At 43.2% G+C, this 18,395-nt stretch overlaps 2 protein-coding genes across 2 annotated transcripts in view; one reads left to right on the plus strand and one right to left on the minus strand.

Annotated features, from left to right (window-relative positions):
- The window catches only part of RNF121 (ring finger protein 121), an 80,474-nt gene extending 68,510 nt beyond the window's left edge, over window positions 1–11,964 (minus strand). The window contains exon 1 of the mRNA XM_047070933.1: window positions 11,889–11,964. Within this exon, the coding sequence (XP_046926889.1) occupies window positions 11,889–11,951 (63 nt within the window). The 5' untranslated portion in view covers window positions 11,952–11,964. The remainder of the gene's footprint in view (window positions 1–11,888) is intronic.
- Window positions 11,965–12,357: 393 nt separating this feature from the next.
- XNDC1N (XRCC1 N-terminal domain containing 1, N-terminal like) overlaps window positions 12,358–18,395 on the plus strand; it is a 38,719-nt gene continuing 32,681 nt past the window's right edge. The window contains exons 1-4 of the mRNA XM_047071680.1: window positions 12,358–12,673; window positions 13,332–13,505; window positions 16,023–16,164; window positions 17,085–17,240. Of these exons, the coding sequence (XP_046927636.1) occupies window positions 13,461–13,505; window positions 16,023–16,164; window positions 17,085–17,240 (343 nt within the window). The 5' untranslated portion in view covers window positions 12,358–12,673; window positions 13,332–13,460. The remainder of the gene's footprint in view (window positions 12,674–13,331; window positions 13,506–16,022; window positions 16,165–17,084; window positions 17,241–18,395) is intronic.

Here is an 18,395-nt window from a genome sequence, read left to right on the forward strand (position 1 = left end):
TGTTTTAAAAATGCAAACCAGGGGCACCTGGGTGGCTCAGTCGGTTGAGTGACCGACTTTGGCTCAGGTCATGATCTCATGGTTTGTGAGTTCGAGCCCCACGTCGGGCTCTGTGCTGCCAGCTCAGAGCCTGGAGCCTGCTTCTGATTCTGTGTCTCCCTCTCTCTCTGACCCTCCCCCACTCATGCTCTGTCTCTCTCTGCCTCAGAAATAAACATTAAAAAAAAAAATTAAAAAAAAAATGCAAACCAGCTCACCTCACTCCTATCTTTCAAACCATCCAAAATCTTTTCATTGTACTCTCAGGAAAATTCAACATGTTTAGCAGCATCGATGAGGCCTTACAGATCTGACTGTGCCAAACTCCCTGACCTGACTGGTATTATTTTTTCCTTGCTCACTATGATTCACACACACTGGCTTTCTCTTTGGTCCCAAGACATGCCTAACTCATTCCCACTGATTTATACTTCTCCCTCCACTTGACACATGTCTGCCTCCAATTGCCTCCAATCTTCTAATTGCCAGATCTTCTTCACTCAGGTGTTGGTTCAAATATCACCTCATAGGCTGTTCATAACCTTTCCTAGTTGTTCTCTATCACATCACCCTACACTCCTCAGAGCACTTGTCACCATTTGGAGTTATCCTGTTTGCTACTTGTTACCTGCATGCCCCCATTAGAAAGTAAACTTCACAAGAGCAAGGACCTTCATTGTCTTGTTCATTGCTGAGTTACTGGGACCTAGGAAAATGCATGACATATTGAAGGTACAAGTACTGAGGAAGGAAAGATTGAATTAACAATCCAGATTACATATTTAATAAATGCTTCATGAATGCATGAGTGAATGAATTAGGGGGAGGAATGAAAAGCACACAAAAATAAGTGGAAGCACTGTTACTTGATATTTTTATAGCTGCTCACTTTTCTCCACCTTCACTGCCTTTGCTTCTGCTCAGATCCTCATTATCTCTTAGCTACCAAAGTACTCCCAACTAATTTCTTCTTTCCCCAGCTGGATCCCTCCAAAATAGCTTCTACACTTCTATCAGACTTGATCACTCTGAGACATAGATCTGAACATGTTTTAAACCCAAGCTTCTTAGCATATTGTTAAAAAGGTCTCTCCAACCTTACTGCTCATTGTTATCCCCTTACATTTAGCCTGTACTCAGTTTTACAGAAATTCTTAAAGTTCCCAGGATCTGCCTCCAAACCTTTGCAGATCTTTTCACTTTGCTGGACCACTCTTCCCTACCTCATAGACTATCTATTGAACTCAAGTTTAATCCTTAAGAACAAACGCAAGCTTCTTCTCTGTTAAGTCTTTAATGATCCCCCTAAGCAGAGTTAATCACTCCTTCCTTTGTGTCATCACGGTATATAACACACAACTTACACTACACCACAATTATTTGTTTCCATGTCTGTCTTCCCCTATATGACTATTAATCCCCTGAGAATAGGAGCCAGGCGTTCATCTTTGTGTCCTCCTTGCATAGTATTTGGCATATATAAGCACTCAATAACTGATGACTGAGTTAAAACATACCTTAACTCCTCAGCCTGGCATTCAAAATCAACCTTGTATGGGCCCCAACTTATATTTCTAGATTTAGCACTTAGTCCTCAGCTACTTGATGATCTCCACAAATACATCCTTCTTTTTCACATTTACGTGGGGCCTTTATTCCTGATGCTCTCTAGTGAAATTTAGAACATCCATTAAGGTCCAAGTCAGAAGGCTCCTTCTCAGAGAAGACTTCCTTAACCCTATCAATGAGAAGGGATTTACTTCCCCCATAGTATTTTGTTTTTTCTACTGATAAGGTAATTAGGACCTTTTTTTTTTTTTTTAAGTATATATATTTATTTTTGAGAGAGAGAGAGAGCACAAGTGAGGGAGGGAGACACAGAATCCGAAGCAGGCTCCAGGCTCTGAGCTGTCAGCGCAGAGCCCAACGCAGGGCTTAAACCCACAAACCATGAGATCATGACTGAAGCCAAAGTCAGACGCTTAACTGACTGAGCCACCCAGGTGCCCCACTGGACCTTTTATTTTATAATTATAGCCACTGCATTTCCAACTGGACTACATGTCCCATTTTCTAACAGAACTATAAGCTCCTTGAAACATGAATTAGCATCTTCTCTCTCAACCCAAGTGCCTAACACATAGCCCCTTGCACAAAAAGCAATCATCAACAAATATTTTATTAGTGAAGAATAATATGCTTAAGGATTAGAGATTTCATGCTTCCATTCCTTCACATGGTAAACTTTTACCCCTCAAGAATCAGCCCAATGATGGGGCATGTGGATGGCTCATCGGTTGAGGGTCCAGCTCTTGATTTTGGCTCTGGTCATGATCTCAAGGTTCAAGAGTTTGAGCCCCTTGTTGGGTTCTGTGATGGGGGTTCAGAGCCTGCTTGGGACTCTCTCTGTTTGCCCCATCCCTGGTTCTGGCTCTCTCTCTCTCTCTCTCAAAACAAATAAACTCATAAAAAAAAAAAAAGAATCAATCCAATGTCCTATCCTCTCTGAAGTCTTCCCTAACACTCCCAAATACAATTGTGCACTCCATCCATGTACCTGTGGTACCTTGTGCATAACTCTACTCATAATACTTTATGTCATTATCACTTCCTCTCCCTACTAGACTGTGACCTCTTTTGGAGCAGAGTATCTGGTATAATTAAATGTTCAATAAAAATGTGGTGAATTTTGAAAACAGTGAGTCCGTGTTATAGAGTACACCAGCAACAGAGATCATGGAATCCTGTCACCAAGTTCAAATCCCACCTCCACTTACAACCTATGCAATCTTGAATAAATTAAAATTACTTAGCTGTGTCTTGGTTTTTCTCATGTAGAAATTGAACATAATAATAGTATTAAAATAGAATTAATAGAGCTAATGTCATGTAAAATGCTTACTACAGTGCCAGGTACACAGTATGCACTAAAAAATTAGCTATTGTTACCATAAGAATAGAAGGAGAAAAAACTGTTTCTGGAGGGTGCTGACAGACTCAAGAAGAGGTTAAGCAATGGGCAATGGAGAGTAAAATGTCACTAGAGTCCTCTTAAGTAACAGGCACATTGGGGTGCTTCGGTGGCTCAGTCAGTTGAGTGTCCAACTCTTGATCTCAGTTCAGGTCATGATCTCATGCTTCATGGGATTTGACCCCTGAGTCGGGCTCTGCATTGACAGGGCAAAGCCTGCTTGGGATTCCCTCTCTCCCTCTTTCTGTCCCTCCCCCGTTCTCTTTCTCTCTTTCAAAATAAATAAATATTAAAAAAAAAAAAAAGTAACAGACACATTAAGTTATTGAGAACACCCTACTGGGAAAGGGGAAGGAGAACAGAGGGACCACAAACCTTGGTTTATGGCTTATGCTTATGCTCTCTGCCTCCAGTTCCCTGCTTCTTCTTTCCCCACAGTTTCTCCCTAGTTGCCCAGGGCCAAAAGCCCCATGGCCACAACTCAGCATCCCCTTGGGAAAGCTGCACTTTAGAGAGAACTAATGAGTTTACATTTACCTACCAGATTTTCCTCTGAGGAGCAAAGAGATAACAAAGGACTTCAAGAAGGAAAAACACAAAGAAATAAAGTGGAGATAAGGAATGACATCAGATGGATTACAGTGGGTTGGCTTTCAGGACAAATAGTCCCCGGTGAATTGAGCCTACACTCCTCAGAGGCATCCTCTGGCAGTGCCAGTGCTTGCATGTGCTTCCATGGTCAAAGATGCAAAGAAAGCATCTGCATCCTGCAAAAGCAGGATCTGGAAAAAAGGAACAAGGACTAAAAAGATGAAGCTACAGAGGCACCTGGGTGGCTCAGTCAGTTAAGCGTCCAACTTTGGCTCAGGTCACGATCTCACAGTTCATGAGTTCATGCCCCACATGGGGCTCTCTGCTGTCAGCACAGAGCCTGGAGCCTGCTTCAAATTCTGTGTCTCCCTCTCTCTGCCCCTTCCCCACTCATGTTTTGTCTCTCTTCCTCTCTCAAAAATAAATAAACATTAAAAAAAATTTTTTTTAAGCTGAAACTACAGAAATAAAAATTCTAGCCCAATTTGAAGAATACTGCAACAGAGGTATTCAAAGAGGTAATAGGATGACCCAAAAGATAGCTCCCTACCATTAGAGGGGTTTAAACACAGACTGGGAGTGATCACTTACTGGGGATGTTCAACATCCCTTTAAGATTCAAGTTCAAGGGGCGCCTGGGTGGCTCAGTTGGTTGAGCATCCGACTTCAGCTCAGGTCATGATCTCACAGTTGACGAGTTCGAGCCCCAAGTCAGGGTCTGTGCTGATAGCTCAGAGCCTGGAGCCTGCTTCTGATTCTGTGTCTCCCTCCCTCTCTGCCTCTCCCCTGCTTGTGCTCTGTCTCTCTCTGTCTCAAAAATAAAGATAAACATTTAAAAAAAAAAAAAAAGATTCAAGTTCAATAAACATTTGAATTTCTATGCTAGCCATTGTGAGAGATTAGGTGCTAGGAACACAGAGATAAAAAATGATACGGTTGTCCCCTCCCAGAGTTCACCACCTAATCAGGGGGGCAATACAACATGGTAAGTGCTGACAGAAATCCATATAAGGTACCATGGGGCAGAGTGCAAATCCTCAGATTGTGTGCCTATGACTCACTGGTAAGGTGCAATATGGCATTAATTAAAAATGGAAATGCTTCAAAAGCAGTTTATAAGCAAATGCTGTCAGGTGATATTGTGTTATTTCCAGAACAGATAGTTAAGTGTGTCAGGTAACCTTTGCTATTAGGTCAACATTCCTTTCATCCTGAGCCGAACCCACAATATACTGATGTCTGCTACATGCCAAGTACCAGGCAAAGCACTGAAGAATGCATAGAGATGAGAAAGATAGTCCCGCCATTCAAGGAGTTAGAACATAGAGGAGTTTTCCTCCTCTCTCTCTCCTATCCCCCTTTATTGACCAGATAACACCTTAAACTCCTTCTGGAAGTAGAAGAGTTATTAAGACATAAGCTTAATTGGAGGCACCGGGCTGGCTCAGTTGGTGGAGCATGCAACTCTTAATCTTGGGGTTGTGAGTGTGACCTCCACACTGGACGTAGAGATTACTTAAAATCTTAAACAAACAAACAAACAAAAACAAGACATAAGCTTAATAAAAAAGTGACTTGCAAAAAACAAGAGTGAGCTGGGGATGGGAGGTATAAAGGTATGATGAGAAACCAAATGGGAAAGATTCTCTGCAGACAGGCTATCTGCCAAAGTATGAAACTCTGACTGTATAAAAAGTCAAGGTTATATGTAGGCCTTTTTGTCTATAACTTCTCTATCACCATTTTTTTCTTCTCTCAACTTAATGTTATTAGCACGGGTTGTTAACAATTATTATACATTCACTCACTCATTCACTAGTATTTACCTGATAGCAAACAGTACCTAAGTACCTGACAGGAACTGTATGAAATACAGGCAGAGTAAAATACTGGGATCCAGGACTTTCAAAGCTGCAAGAGACCTTTAGAACGTCATCTAGTCCAAACCTATCAATTCACAGATGAAGAAGTGAGGTACAGAGAGATTGAAATCTTTCATGAATTCACATTTTCATTCATTTATTGAATCATACTCTTTGCCAGACACCAGGGACACAAGGCTTTCAAGGAGAGCCTAATCTCATGGGAGACCAAAAGCATGATTCCAGTCAAATTACCTCTATAAATGAAGTCATATACTTACATAGTAGAAATGTCCACTGTAGGACAGTATTAGAAGTATACAGTACTCACACTGCCCAAAATAGTTAAAAGCACAGGTGCTGGAGTCATCTTGGATTTGAACTCCAGCTCTGTCACTTACTTAGCTATATAACATTGGGCAAATTACATAAATTCTCTACATCTCAGTTTCCACATCTATAGAATGGGGATAACCATAATAGTACCTACCTTGTAAGATTTTGGTATTAAATTAGAAAATGCATATGAAACACTTGGCACAGAGTAAGTACTCTATCTTATTTCACCTTCAGCACTCTACCTCAGCATTCTCCTCCTGAGCCCAGGCCTCAGAATCTCAACACAGCCTTTTAAGCATCTATTATCCTTTGACTCTCTCTGAGATAAAACAAATCTGCTATTCCTAGTCTAGAACCCAGGAGTACTTTTTACTACTCTGTTTTTTTCCCACTACACTATGCTATTACTCAGTTTACATACCTTAAAAATAATCCATAGAGGCATCTGGGTAGCTTAGTCAGTTAAGCATCTGACTTTGGCCCAGGTCATGATCTCACACTTCATGGGTTCGAGCCCCGTGTTGGGCTCTGAGCTGACAGCTCAGAGTCTGGAGCCTGCTTCAGATTCTGTGTCTCGCTCTCTCTCTGCCCCTCCCCCACTCACACTCTGTCTCTCGCTCTCTAAAAAATAAACATTTAAAAAAACAAAACAAAACAAAAAAAATCCAAAGATAAATAGTTAAATATCCAAGATTAAACTTCAATCACACATACCTCAATCCCCCAGTAAAATCTTGGCTTTGACCAAGAGTCTCTAGAAAAGAAACTCCTGGAAACAAGAGACATTTATCAAATGTCTATCAGGAGAGACCCACAGGAAAAGGGGAGGAGGGGGGAAGGCAGTGATTACTCCTTTGAAGAAGCAAGGGATTTCTATACCCTGCCTGTTAGAGCTTACCAGTCTAGCAGAGAAGAGGAGATAAGACATGAATTGCCACTTCCTCTTTGATATACCCATCCCACCTACTCCCTAGCACAGCACCTGTGACATGTTTTTGTACTTATTTATCAGTGTTTCTCTTCTCATGTTAGTCTGTGAACTCCCTGAAGGCAATTATCACACCTTCTCCACCTTGGTATTACCAAGAATAGCACAGTGCCTGGCACATAGAAGGTGTTTCAGAAATTTGATGAATTGATAAATGAACACAGAGAAAACTATCAAAGGCAGGGAAAGAAGACATCAGTGTAGATCAGAATAGTTCCAGAAGTCAAGACAGCCTTGGGCTAGAACCTTAAAATACAGGTGGGATTTGAAACATACAGACAGGACAGCATCAACAAAGACCTGGCAGTAACCAGAAACATGATGCACCATATGTTAGAACCAGAGAGTTTTAAACACGATTTAGTCCAACAGTCCAATTTTTATAGGGATGTTGTAAACATTCCATTAAAAAGCATGTACTACTAAGCAGAGGAGCTGGCATATCACAAACATTCACTAACTGGTAGCTATTATTACTATTACTCAAAAATAATAATTATCAAACACTTAGCAGGTACCTGCTGTATGCTAAGCAGCATGCTGAGGGAAGGGACTATAACAACGAGCAAGACAGACTTGAATTCTGCTCTCTAATGTAGCTAAGAGTCTAGTGGGGAAGACAGACAAAATAATCTTTGGTAGACCTGGGCTAGGAGGAAGTATGTGAGGGGCTGAAAGAAGAAAGAGTAGGGTCATCCAATCAATGGGCAGTAAGAGAGAACTGTGTGTGTCTCAAAGTGTGTCATGAGACACATCAGGGGTTCTGAGTCCCCTTAAGTACCCCAAAGTTTCAAAGTGAGATTTTGTTTAAATATAGGCTTTTGTGGCTAAATATTTAAAAACCACCAATCTAGTCCAATTTCCTCTTTTAATAAAAATAAAACAGGGCGGTGGCTGAGTTGGTTAAGTGTCCAGCTTCGGCTCAGGTCATGATTTCACAGTTCATGAGTTCAAGCCCTGCATTGAATTCTATGTCTGTCTATGCTGACAGCTCAGAGCTTGGAGCCTACTTTGGATTCTGTGCCTCCCTCTCTCTGCCCCTCCCCTGTTCTCTCTCTCTCTCTCTCTCTCTCAAAAATAAACATTAAAAAAACAAAAAGAATAAAACAGGGTCCAGATGAGGTAAATTACATACTTGAGGCAATAATACCTCAAGTTTGTTGTAGACTGGGATACTTGCTTTGAACTTGAGCTGGAACCTACCCACTGATCTGTATGTCACATCATTCTGGCAGATGAACAAGCACTGGGAGTAGATGCATCCAGAATTCACAGGCACTGGCCAGGCAGGCAGTCTGGCCCTGATTGGATGTTGATGCGCTTTTCTACTTTAGGTCTCAAGCTGGGTCTCTGTGTCAAAATGATGCCTCCAATTCCTCTCTATGGTTGACCAGCTACACCTTCCAGGAGGAACTCACTGGCTCCAGGAGTAGGTCTGCTTCTGGGCCACCTATCTGGTACCCATACTTTATACTACTAATATCCTCAAGCACCATGTAGTTTGGCAAGTTGAGAGCAAGAACTGAGTTTAACCAGTTATCACAGCCTGTTTAATACCTACCCTGAGCTGGCTAGACCCATCTCTCATCTTCCTAACTACCACTAAGCTAATCACTCCTCCCAACCAGGGGTTTAGCAGAATCAGGTTATCAGTAAATTAAAGGACCTATATGGAAAAACCAATATTCCTCTGGTTAACCCCTACTTAACACCTCTCAAGAATGAAATACTGCTTCATAATTTGGAGATTAAACTTTTGTATATATAGAAAGGGGTAGTTTACTTTGGTAAGATGAGGCTGCAGTTTAGGTCTTTAAACTGAGGGAAAACAAATGCTTTGGAATCTGGAAAAAAAAAAATGGGTTTAAATCTTAGTGATACCACTTAGTAGTTGCAATATCCTCGGCATTCTCAAATACTCTGAACCTCAACTTCCTCGACAATAAATAGGGAATACTAACAAAATTACCATCACAAATGTGAGACTCAAAATGCTCTTTTGAATCACAGTCACTTATCAAATGTACCATATCAATTTTCACATGAGATCATTAAAACCATACAGTTTTAAATTACCTATCCCTATAGCACAAATAATGGAGAAATGGAACCAAGGTGCTCAGTACAGCATGGGCTGAGTTCAGGATAGCGTAGGCAGACCTGGGTTGGAATCTGCACACAGCCCCTGCCACCGCCCCCTCCCTCACAAACTGGAATCCTAGAAAAGTTACTCAACCTCTCTAGCCTCAGTCTCCTCAAGTACAAAGTGCAGCTAATCTAACAGGGCTGCTATTAGTAATGAATGAGATAATGCAAGTAAAGGGCTTTAAACAGGAGCTGGTTTAAGGTAAGGACTCAATAAATAGTAAGTTTTTCTATCGGTAGCTCATTTCCTAAACCCTATTTTCTCTACACCTCTCCAAAACTAGAGAAGCACTTAACAAAGCCTAAATTACTTCAACAAATAATGAAAAGACAAAAGAAGAGGAAAGGAATGATGGTTGCTATTCCAGACCACTTATCATGCTAATGGCATCTGATATTGGAAAACACAGGTACAATATCCTGAAGAACAAAACCACAGCATACGCAATCTTTCCAAAAAAGTGGCAAAGAGCACCAATTGTGTCTTAGTTAGGCTATCCACTACCCTTTTATAATTTGGGCCCTACAGTAGTTTACCAAGCAGAAAGAGCTACAGGAAGGCAACTCTGATGCCACATGCAAATCACTACTTCTTTGTAAACCCAACCTTTATTTTTTCAGCTCAAGCTCATCTCTATTATAAGGATTTCACTGACTCCTCCTAGCAGACTCAACCACTTGCCCCACTGAATTTTTTACATACTTCCGATATAACAATTACCTAATAGAGTAGAGCTATTTGCATGCCTCTTCCCTACACTCTAAGTTGGTAAAGATCCCGTCTTACATTGCCAGTGCTTAACACACAGACCTCCATAATTGCAAATTACAAGGATGGATTTCACCTTCTTTTTCACTAACTAAGGCTGCTAAGAGACAGCTGGGTAGACTTTAGTAGAAACTCACATAAACTAAGTCTACCAGACCAGACCCCCGGTTTTTGTTTGTGTGTGTGTTTGTCTGGGAGAAGGGAGCTTGAAGGGATTACTAGCTGTTCCAGCTTCTCAGAGTTATTTTCTCAAACACACAAAAGATAGAACCAGTCCATACAGAATTTCCAGACCACAGATTATATCTTTCTATGTAAATAAAACAAGTAACAGAAGTTTCTGGGATGGATGCTAGTGGTTACATATAAAGTTGACCTCTAGGCACGACACTCTAATAAGTCTGTAGTATAAGCATATTATACAACTAGAAGCTCTCAAGTTCTTAAAACAATAAGGGAAGAAAAGCGAAGAAGCAAAAATAAAAACTGTCTTACATCAAAACTTTAAGTTCTTTTCCCCTCTGCCAATTCTTTTTTGCTCTTTATCTCAATGAACCCTGATATATGTAATTGAAATCAGGCTCCCTCAAAGGAGGGCTCATGACTACAAACCATACGTAATAACTTCAATACTGTATTTATTTTTTCCAGGGCACTTTCAACTATATCTCACTGAACCACAGTCAACCGTAATCACAGAAACTTAAAACTGGATGGGGCCTTGGAGGTCATTTCCACAACCACCCCATATCACCAACCAAGTGGTATCCAAACACCTCTAGTGGTTGAGAGGTATGGGTCTAAAATGTTTCCTTAAAAATCTCCCCCTGCTCTAACCACCTGTCAGTTTCTCAGTCTCTTCCTGCCACATTAATAACCCCAATCAAGTAAACCAAATCCACCAAGTCATCCTACCACCAAGCAACAGTCTTAGCTTCTCAAGTACACTTCTACTCCCTTTCTCTGAGCCTCACCCCCAATTGTCCCCAGTCACCCACCTCCAATACACAGCCAGAGCCTCTTAGATTCTGATCCCTCAGAGATCCCACTGGTGGTGGGTGGACCCCTGACAATCAACCCCCTTCCTCCTATCCCTCTGAGTTGTCCATATGCTGTCCTATGCAAGGCTATAAGCAACCCTTGCTATGAATGTACCTTTGGCCTCACAATAATCTCCCTTTCCTTTCTTACCTTCTATTTACTTCTCAGCGCTATCCCTTCATTCCCTTTAAACTCAATGTCTCTTTCCTCCTAGTGATTCAAGGACCACCGGTAATTCAATACATCAGTTGTTAAATGTCCATTAGACAGGTAAAGGGGACATACACCCTTAAGGAGCTCACCCTCAAAGAGCTCAGAGGTCTAGAAAGAGCCAGAAATAGAGAATCATTTACCCCATTAGACTCAGCTCCTCTGGGAAGCCTTCCCTAGCTCAAATTGAACTGGCCCCCTCTTCTCAGTGCCACCACTATACCTCTGATGCTACGACTAGTTTTCCTTCTGTGTCTCCCACCACTAGGCTGTGGGCTCTTCTATGGAAGGGCCCCTGTGTCTCTAGCACTTAACCCAGGACTCAGCACAAACATATGTAATGTTTGTTAAATGAGTGAAACGATGAATTCCGGTATACAATCATTCATTCTTCCATTAGGTGCACAAAACTTTATGACACATTATGTACCAAGTCCTAGAGTGTAATGATAAATAAAACAGTTCTTACATAAAAATAACTCTCAACACTGTAATACTAGATTAGCACTCTTCCCTGGTGTGCGTCCCCAACCCCCACCCCAAACCAAGCCGGTCTTCTCCTACAGCGAAAGTCCGGCCTTCCCACGCAGAAGTCCACGCCCCTCCAACTCGAGCTACCCCTCAGCCCTTCAGTCCTACCCCTACGACCCCCAGTTAATAATCTCAAATCTAACGCCCTCACTTCTTTGGCTTCTCTCCCTGTCCTCAATCTCCACCCTTGAGGTTACTGCAAGTCTTCTATCCCCATGACCGCCTTTCAGTGCCGGAGTGCAGGTTACCTCTGATTTCCCTCTCCGCGCACCCGCCCCCCAGTTGGCTCCTTCCTTCTCAGGGTCCCGCCTCCCCTAGGACCCCACTCCCGACAACCTCTCCTCCCCCTCCCTTCAGGTTTAGGCTGAGCCTCTTCTCTCCTTGACTCTCAACATTTCTTACCTCATCTAGCTCCCGTTCCCCGGCAGCACCTCCTCCAACCTCCACCTCTACCACTGCCGCCATCTTCACAGCTCTCCCCCTCCCTCCGGTCCCCGCGCGAGCCAGCTGCTTCCGCCGCTCAAGTGCTCCTAGCCAATCGGCGGCCAGGCTCCGGCAGGGGGCGGGGCAACAAGTCAGGCCGAGTCTTGAGCGGTACTAAGAGACTATCTACCTGCTGCTCACTTAAAGGTCAAGGAGGGACGGTTTCCATGCGCTTCTAAGCTTCCCTGGGGGAGGATTCTTGGAAAATGAGAAATTTGGCATGGATTTTTTCAGTGCAAATATTTCACCAATTCTCCCCTTGGGAGCGCCAAAAAGAAGGGTCTCTACATCGTCAACTTTTGCGACGCTCCCTCACTCTAAGCTCCAACGAGAGAAGCCTGGAGGCTAAGGACTACATTTCCCAGAATACATTGACTCTGACCCGGAAGTTTAGGTTCCGCGCTGTGGACAGATTTATAGTGAGTGGAAATTTGCATAAAATATAACTAAAAATATACCTTTAAAATAGATATAAAACATACATAGATGCACACGAATGCATTTTACTGGCTATATCACATGTCTTCTTGCCTCGGTGGGAATCATTTTTCAAAAACAGCGGCTTCTTGAGGCCCCAGGACAAATTCCCGGAATTCCGGAGGCGGAGAGTAGTGCTACGAATCAGAAGTCGGACGTCAGAGGGCCAAATTGGCGGGAGAAAGGATTTTGTGGTCCGCGATCTCAGGCTGCGATGGCTCTTCCAGGTCCGTTGTTCCGGGTGAGGGGCTTTGAGGGTTGTTGATGGGGGGGGGGGGGCAGTTGCAGAGAATGGGTAGCGGTCAAGGAATGTACAGAACAGTGCGTTCCGAGAGGGGGAAGTGCCTGCACGGTTTAGTCTCCCGAAGCTGAGAGCTGAAGAGTCTCGCACCTAGTAGGTGCTTTGAGGGGCCAAGCTGAATTAATATTTACTAAGTACCCACCATGTAAAAAGGGTTTTGCGTACATCAGGAAGCCACTGATGATTCCTAATAGAGGAGTTACAACGAGAAACAAATTTAAGAAGATTGATTTGAGAGGGGAGAACAAATCAAGAGACTTGTATATTTAGTTGAACATTTGTTGCGTCTTTACTACGTGGTGGGCTCTAGGGGTATAAAGGTGAATGATTTAAGGCACCACTCATGCCCTGGGGAGCATCCAACGTTCCCGTACTAACCTATTTTGTACTTGCTGCTCCGTTGCCCTGTGGTTGCATTCTAGTTGTTTCACGTGTTTGTTGGAAACTCACCACCTGGTCCAGATCCGTTCCCTGCCCACTGCCCCACAAGCCCATCAAGGGCATCAGAAACAGTCTGACTTCCTGCAAAGATTTCCAGAGAACCAGCCATGGCTAGTTTGTTTTTCTTTTGTTCTCTCCTTCAGGAGTAGCATGAGGATTCTTTCTCTTCTGGAAGCTGACAGGACCAAAAAAGGCAGTGCCAAAGTGGTGACAGAAGAGATCTTAGGAGAAAGTATTTTTGCCTTGTACTTGGGATAGCTGCTGGGCCCACAATGGCTCCTGTAAAGATTAGCCACATCGTATCATTTTCCTCTCAGGTATGTTAATTAGCAGTTGTGATTTTTTTCTTGGCAACTGAAAGAAGTGACAAAAGTAGGAGACTTGGCTGCACTTTCAGGAAACTCCCAGTTTAATAGAAGAGACATCGTCCCTTCTTTGGGAATCCAAAGTCAAAGGAGGACACACAGCTCTTGCCCTCAGGTTGTTCCCAGAGCAACGCAGGGTGCATAAAAGAAGTGTTCCTGGGAATTGAAGGTAGAGAGGAAACAACTTCAGGATTCCACCCTTAGTTTGAAGGGAACTGGCAAACCCATAGGCCCAAAGTCTGTACCAGGGTTCCTAGAAGGGCAGTTTAGTTACTCTGTCATTGAGAGCACACCGGGACATTCAAGGTCATTCCTGACCTGTGAGGACATCACCCCCACCATCAAAAGTGATCTCAACCTCCTCCCTAAAAGTTCACTTTTGAGAAATTCCAATTATCCAGATTAGATCTAGATGCTGAGGCCTAAGCCCAGGATTTATACCATGTGGTGATTCTTAAGAACTTCCCACCCTTTCCTTTGCTGTCATCTCTATCCATACCTTTTCTCCCCACTCTTCTTCACCTTCTGTTGCCCTAGTCTTTCTCAAAGGATGCCATTGGCATTTTGGGTGGGATAAATCTGCATTTATAGCAGTATCATTTACCTGATGAGGTATTTAGCATCCATGGCCTTCAGACCCTAATGACAGTAATGCTCCCTGGTCATGATGACAGTCAAAAACATCCCCACTCATTTCAGAAAGACTCTTAGAGAGCCTTTTGGAACTAATATATCAACTCCTAAGTGAAAGAAAATAAAAATTGCCCATATCCTTCTTACCTACATAGTCAGCCTAAATGGTTTTCTTCAAAGATTGAGCCTTATATTGGGGCGCCTGGGTGGCGCAGTCGGTTAAGCGTCCGACTTCAGCCAGGTCACGATCTCGCGGTCCGTGAGTTCGAGCCCCGCGTCGGGCTCTGGGCTGATGGCTCAGAGCCTGGAGCCTGTTTCCGGTTCTGTGTCTCCCTCTCTCTCTGCCCCTCCCCCGTTCATGCTCTGTCTCTCTCTGTCCCAAAAATAAATAAACGTTGAAAAAAAAAAAATTAAAAAAAAAAAAAAGATTGAGCCTTATAAAATGCTAGAGAATGTTACTTATCATCTAACACTGAGGTTTTCAAACTGTTCTATGGGCACCCACTTCTAATTGAAGTGAGGTGGTACATGTATGTCTCTAGACCCCCCAACCTGTGTTTTAACCAGAGCTCTGGTTTTTTTTGCTGAAAATACACACACACACACACACACACACACACACACACACACACACACACATTTTAGTGTAAGATTTCAGCTAAAAGGAAGGATTTTATTGCTAAAACAAAAAACAAGATTGAAAACCATGAGTATAGACTCCCTCCCCTTTACTTATGGATGAAAGAATTTAGATCCAGAGAGAGAAAGTAGTTTCCTCAGGGCCTTGCCACCAAAAAATATCTAACTGTGGGTTAGAACCAAGAATTTCTCTCTCAGTGGGTGCCTAGGTGGCTTAGTCGGTTGTGCATCTGACTTTGGCTCATGTCATGATGTCACAGTTGATGAGTTCGAGCCCCACACTGGGCTTGCTGCTGTCAACACAGAGCCCACTCCAGATCCTCTGTCTCCTCCTCTGCCCCTCCCCTGCTTGTGCTCTTTCTCTCTCTCTCTCTCTCAAAAATAGTTTTTAAAAATTTTTCTCTCTCGGTATTGCTATTGTTGCCTTGGAACAAATCACTTTATTCCTACCCATTAGTTGTAAACTCAGAATAAAAATCCTTGCCTTTCTTTTCTCATAGGGCTACTTTGAAGATAAATGTCTGTGAAAGTACCTTGTAAATGAAGTGAAATAGCATAGTGTGGCAGTTAAAAGCCTGGATTCAGAAAGCTAGATGTTCTGATTTTGGTTGGTTATTTGGCTTTGTAGCCTTGGGTAAGTTTCTGAACCTAAGCTTCAATGTATTGATCTGTTAAGTAAGAAGCAATAATAGCAACTAAACTAAATAGTAAAGTGTTAGGAGGATTAAATGAGGTGGTTTGGTAAATGAAGGAGAGGGAAATGGTCTGTAAATCCCTGGCACATGATAGCTGTACTTTTTTTTTTTTTTTAATTTTTTTTTTTAATTTTTTTTTTTTAATGTTTATTTATTTTGGGGACAGAGAGAGACACAGCATGAATGGGGGAGGGGCAGAGAGAGAGGGAGACACAGAATCGGAAGCAGGCTCCAGGCTCTGAGCCATCAGCCCAGAGCCTGACGCGGGGCTCGAACTCACGGACCGCGAGATCGTGACCTGGCTGAAGTCGGACGCCTAACCGACTGCGCCACCCAGGCGCCCCATGATAGCTGTACTTTTATGGACTCCCATCTAGTGGTTCTTCTATCATGGTAAAATGCCTGGAAAGGTTTGGGAATGTAGGAATCCCTCATTCATGGGCATCCTTTTTACCTTTCAGTTCAGTGAGGTTCCTGATTACTCCTTCTCTCTCTGACTTAGGATCCCAAGTATCCTGTGGAGAACTTGCTGACTCCAGACTGTCAGAAGGGACCTTGGCTCAGCTGCCCTCAGGACAAGAGTGGGCAGCTGAAAGTGGAACTCCAGCTGGAGAGGGCAGTGCCCATTGGCTACATTGATGTAGGTGAGTGAGTTGTCTGAGGTCTAGGAATCTGTGCGGGAGATGCAGGAGTCACATTCCCCTCCAAGTGCTCCATAATGTCTCAACTTGGTCTAGCTGAGCACTTTTCATGGAATAAGCCCTTCCTGGTCTGAAGGTGAGATGTGGCCCAGGTGCCCTTCTCAGGTGTATGGTGTTGGCAAACTCTGAGGTTTCTGTTCACATAGAATGCAATGGGAGGGGCACCTGGCTGGTTTTAGTGGGTAGAGCATGTGACTCTTGATCTTCGGGTTGTAGGTTCGAGCCCCACATTGGGTGGAGAGATTACTTAAAAATAAAATTTGAAAAATAAAAAGTAGTGGGAATGGTATTCCCTGAATTATTTAACGTACGTGCCCTGCTTTGATCTGAATAGTCTGAGTGAAGCCTTAGGATGCTGACATAATTACAAATGCCAACAAATAGAACCTGTAAGCACCTATAAGTATCATTGTCAAGAGGATGCTGGGGGATGGGCTCTGCAGACTAATCTGGGAAGTCTCCATAGGAATTTGCGGGTTGAGAAGGTTGGCCTTAGCATTCTCTGGAGTAGAGAACTAACAAAGACCATTGGCCTCAGCTCTGTAGGGCTCCCTAGCAGGGGTCTAATAGAGACAGAGATTAGCACTGCCTGCCAGAGCCAGAGGAGAGGGAAGCAGCAAGTCTATTGAGTCAGGGAAGGTTTCTAGCTGGGAGGACCACTGTGAACCTTCATTCTGTCATTTTGTGGACTGAGGTCTTATCCACTTCAGTTGCCAGTTCACTGTGTTCCTTGACCTTTCTGGGCTTCCAACCAGCTCTAGAATGGAAGAATGTCCTTGTCCCACCCGATACCTTGTGTGCAATCAGGAGAGCATCTGTCTTCCCATCACCCTTAAATCCTTCTCTCAACCTTTTGTCCTCAGGTAACTGTGGCTGTGCTTTCCTGCAAATTGATGTGGGCCGTTCTTCCTGGTCCCTGGACAGACCTTTTGTCACCTTGCTCCCTGCAACCATGCTTATGTCCCTGGCTGATTCAAAGCAGGGGAAAAACCGCTCAGGGGTCCGCATGTTTAAAGATGGTAAGGAAGGCAAAAACAGAAATGGGAAATGGACAGCGAGAGAGACTATAAGAAAGAGATGCAGTCATGCTAAGCTAGACAACCCACTAGAGAGGGCCATGGAGCTGTTAGGTGGAATGGTGGGAGGGGCCTGTGAAGGGGCTTGGTCGTATCTGTGGGGGTATGGGGTAGGTGGTGAGTGAACAACTACTGGTATGTTTGTGTGAGTTCTCTGTGATGACAGTATATGGGAACCGAGAACATTTATGCACTATGATTTATATTTACACATGATTCGGTGGAGCCTGATGTAGAGCCCGTATTTGTGAGTAGTGTTTTTATTTGTATAAATGTACATTGGTGTGAGTACGGTAGTCGCCCTTTATCCACGGTTTCACTTTCCATGGTTTCAGTTACCTACAGTCCACCACAGCCCAAAAGCAGATGATGTTCCTTCTAACATATTATTAGAAGGTCAATAGTAGTAGCCTCCCTGTGTCACAATGCCTACGTCATTCACCTCACTTCATCTCATCACGTAGGCATTTTATCATCTCACGTCACCCCAAGAAGAAAGGTGAGCAGAGTACAGTAAGATATTTTGAGAGAGAGCGAGAGAGAGAGAGACCACATTCACGTAACTTTTATTATAGCCTGTTGTTATAATTGCTCTGTTTTATTATTGTTATTAATCTCTTCCTGTGCCTAACTCATAAATTAAGCTTTATCATAGGTGTGCACGTATAGGAAAAAACATAGTATATACGAGGTTCGGTGCTATCTGTGGTTTCGGGCATCCACTGGGGGCTTTGAACATATCCCCCACAGATGAGGAGGGACAACTATATAAGTGTTAGTGTAGAATAAATGTTTATATAAGTGATGGAAGGCTACAGGATGGATATGGTTAGATAGTATATAGTGCTTCCTGAGTTCCAATCCATGCAAATTTCTGTGTTCACTAGGCACTGCAGAACAGACATAAGATCTGATTCCTGGACTTTGGGGACTTACAGTCTAATAAGGATTTGTCTGTGTTGGAACTGAGGTGTTTGTAATGTTGTGAAGGAACCATGATATGGGAGGGGCATACGAGGTACAGGGGATGAGGTGCTACCACAGAGTGCTGGGAAGTAAAGGTGAGAAGGGTTTGCAGTATTGCCATGTCACACAGTG

This window comes from Lynx rufus, unplaced genomic scaffold (genome assembly GCF_022079265.1).
Source record: "Lynx rufus isolate CCGP_SWC_20201006 ecotype Redwood Valley unplaced genomic scaffold, mLynRuf1.p SCAF_9, whole genome shotgun sequence".
NCBI classification, from domain to species: domain Eukaryota; kingdom Metazoa; phylum Chordata; class Mammalia; order Carnivora; family Felidae; genus Lynx; species Lynx rufus.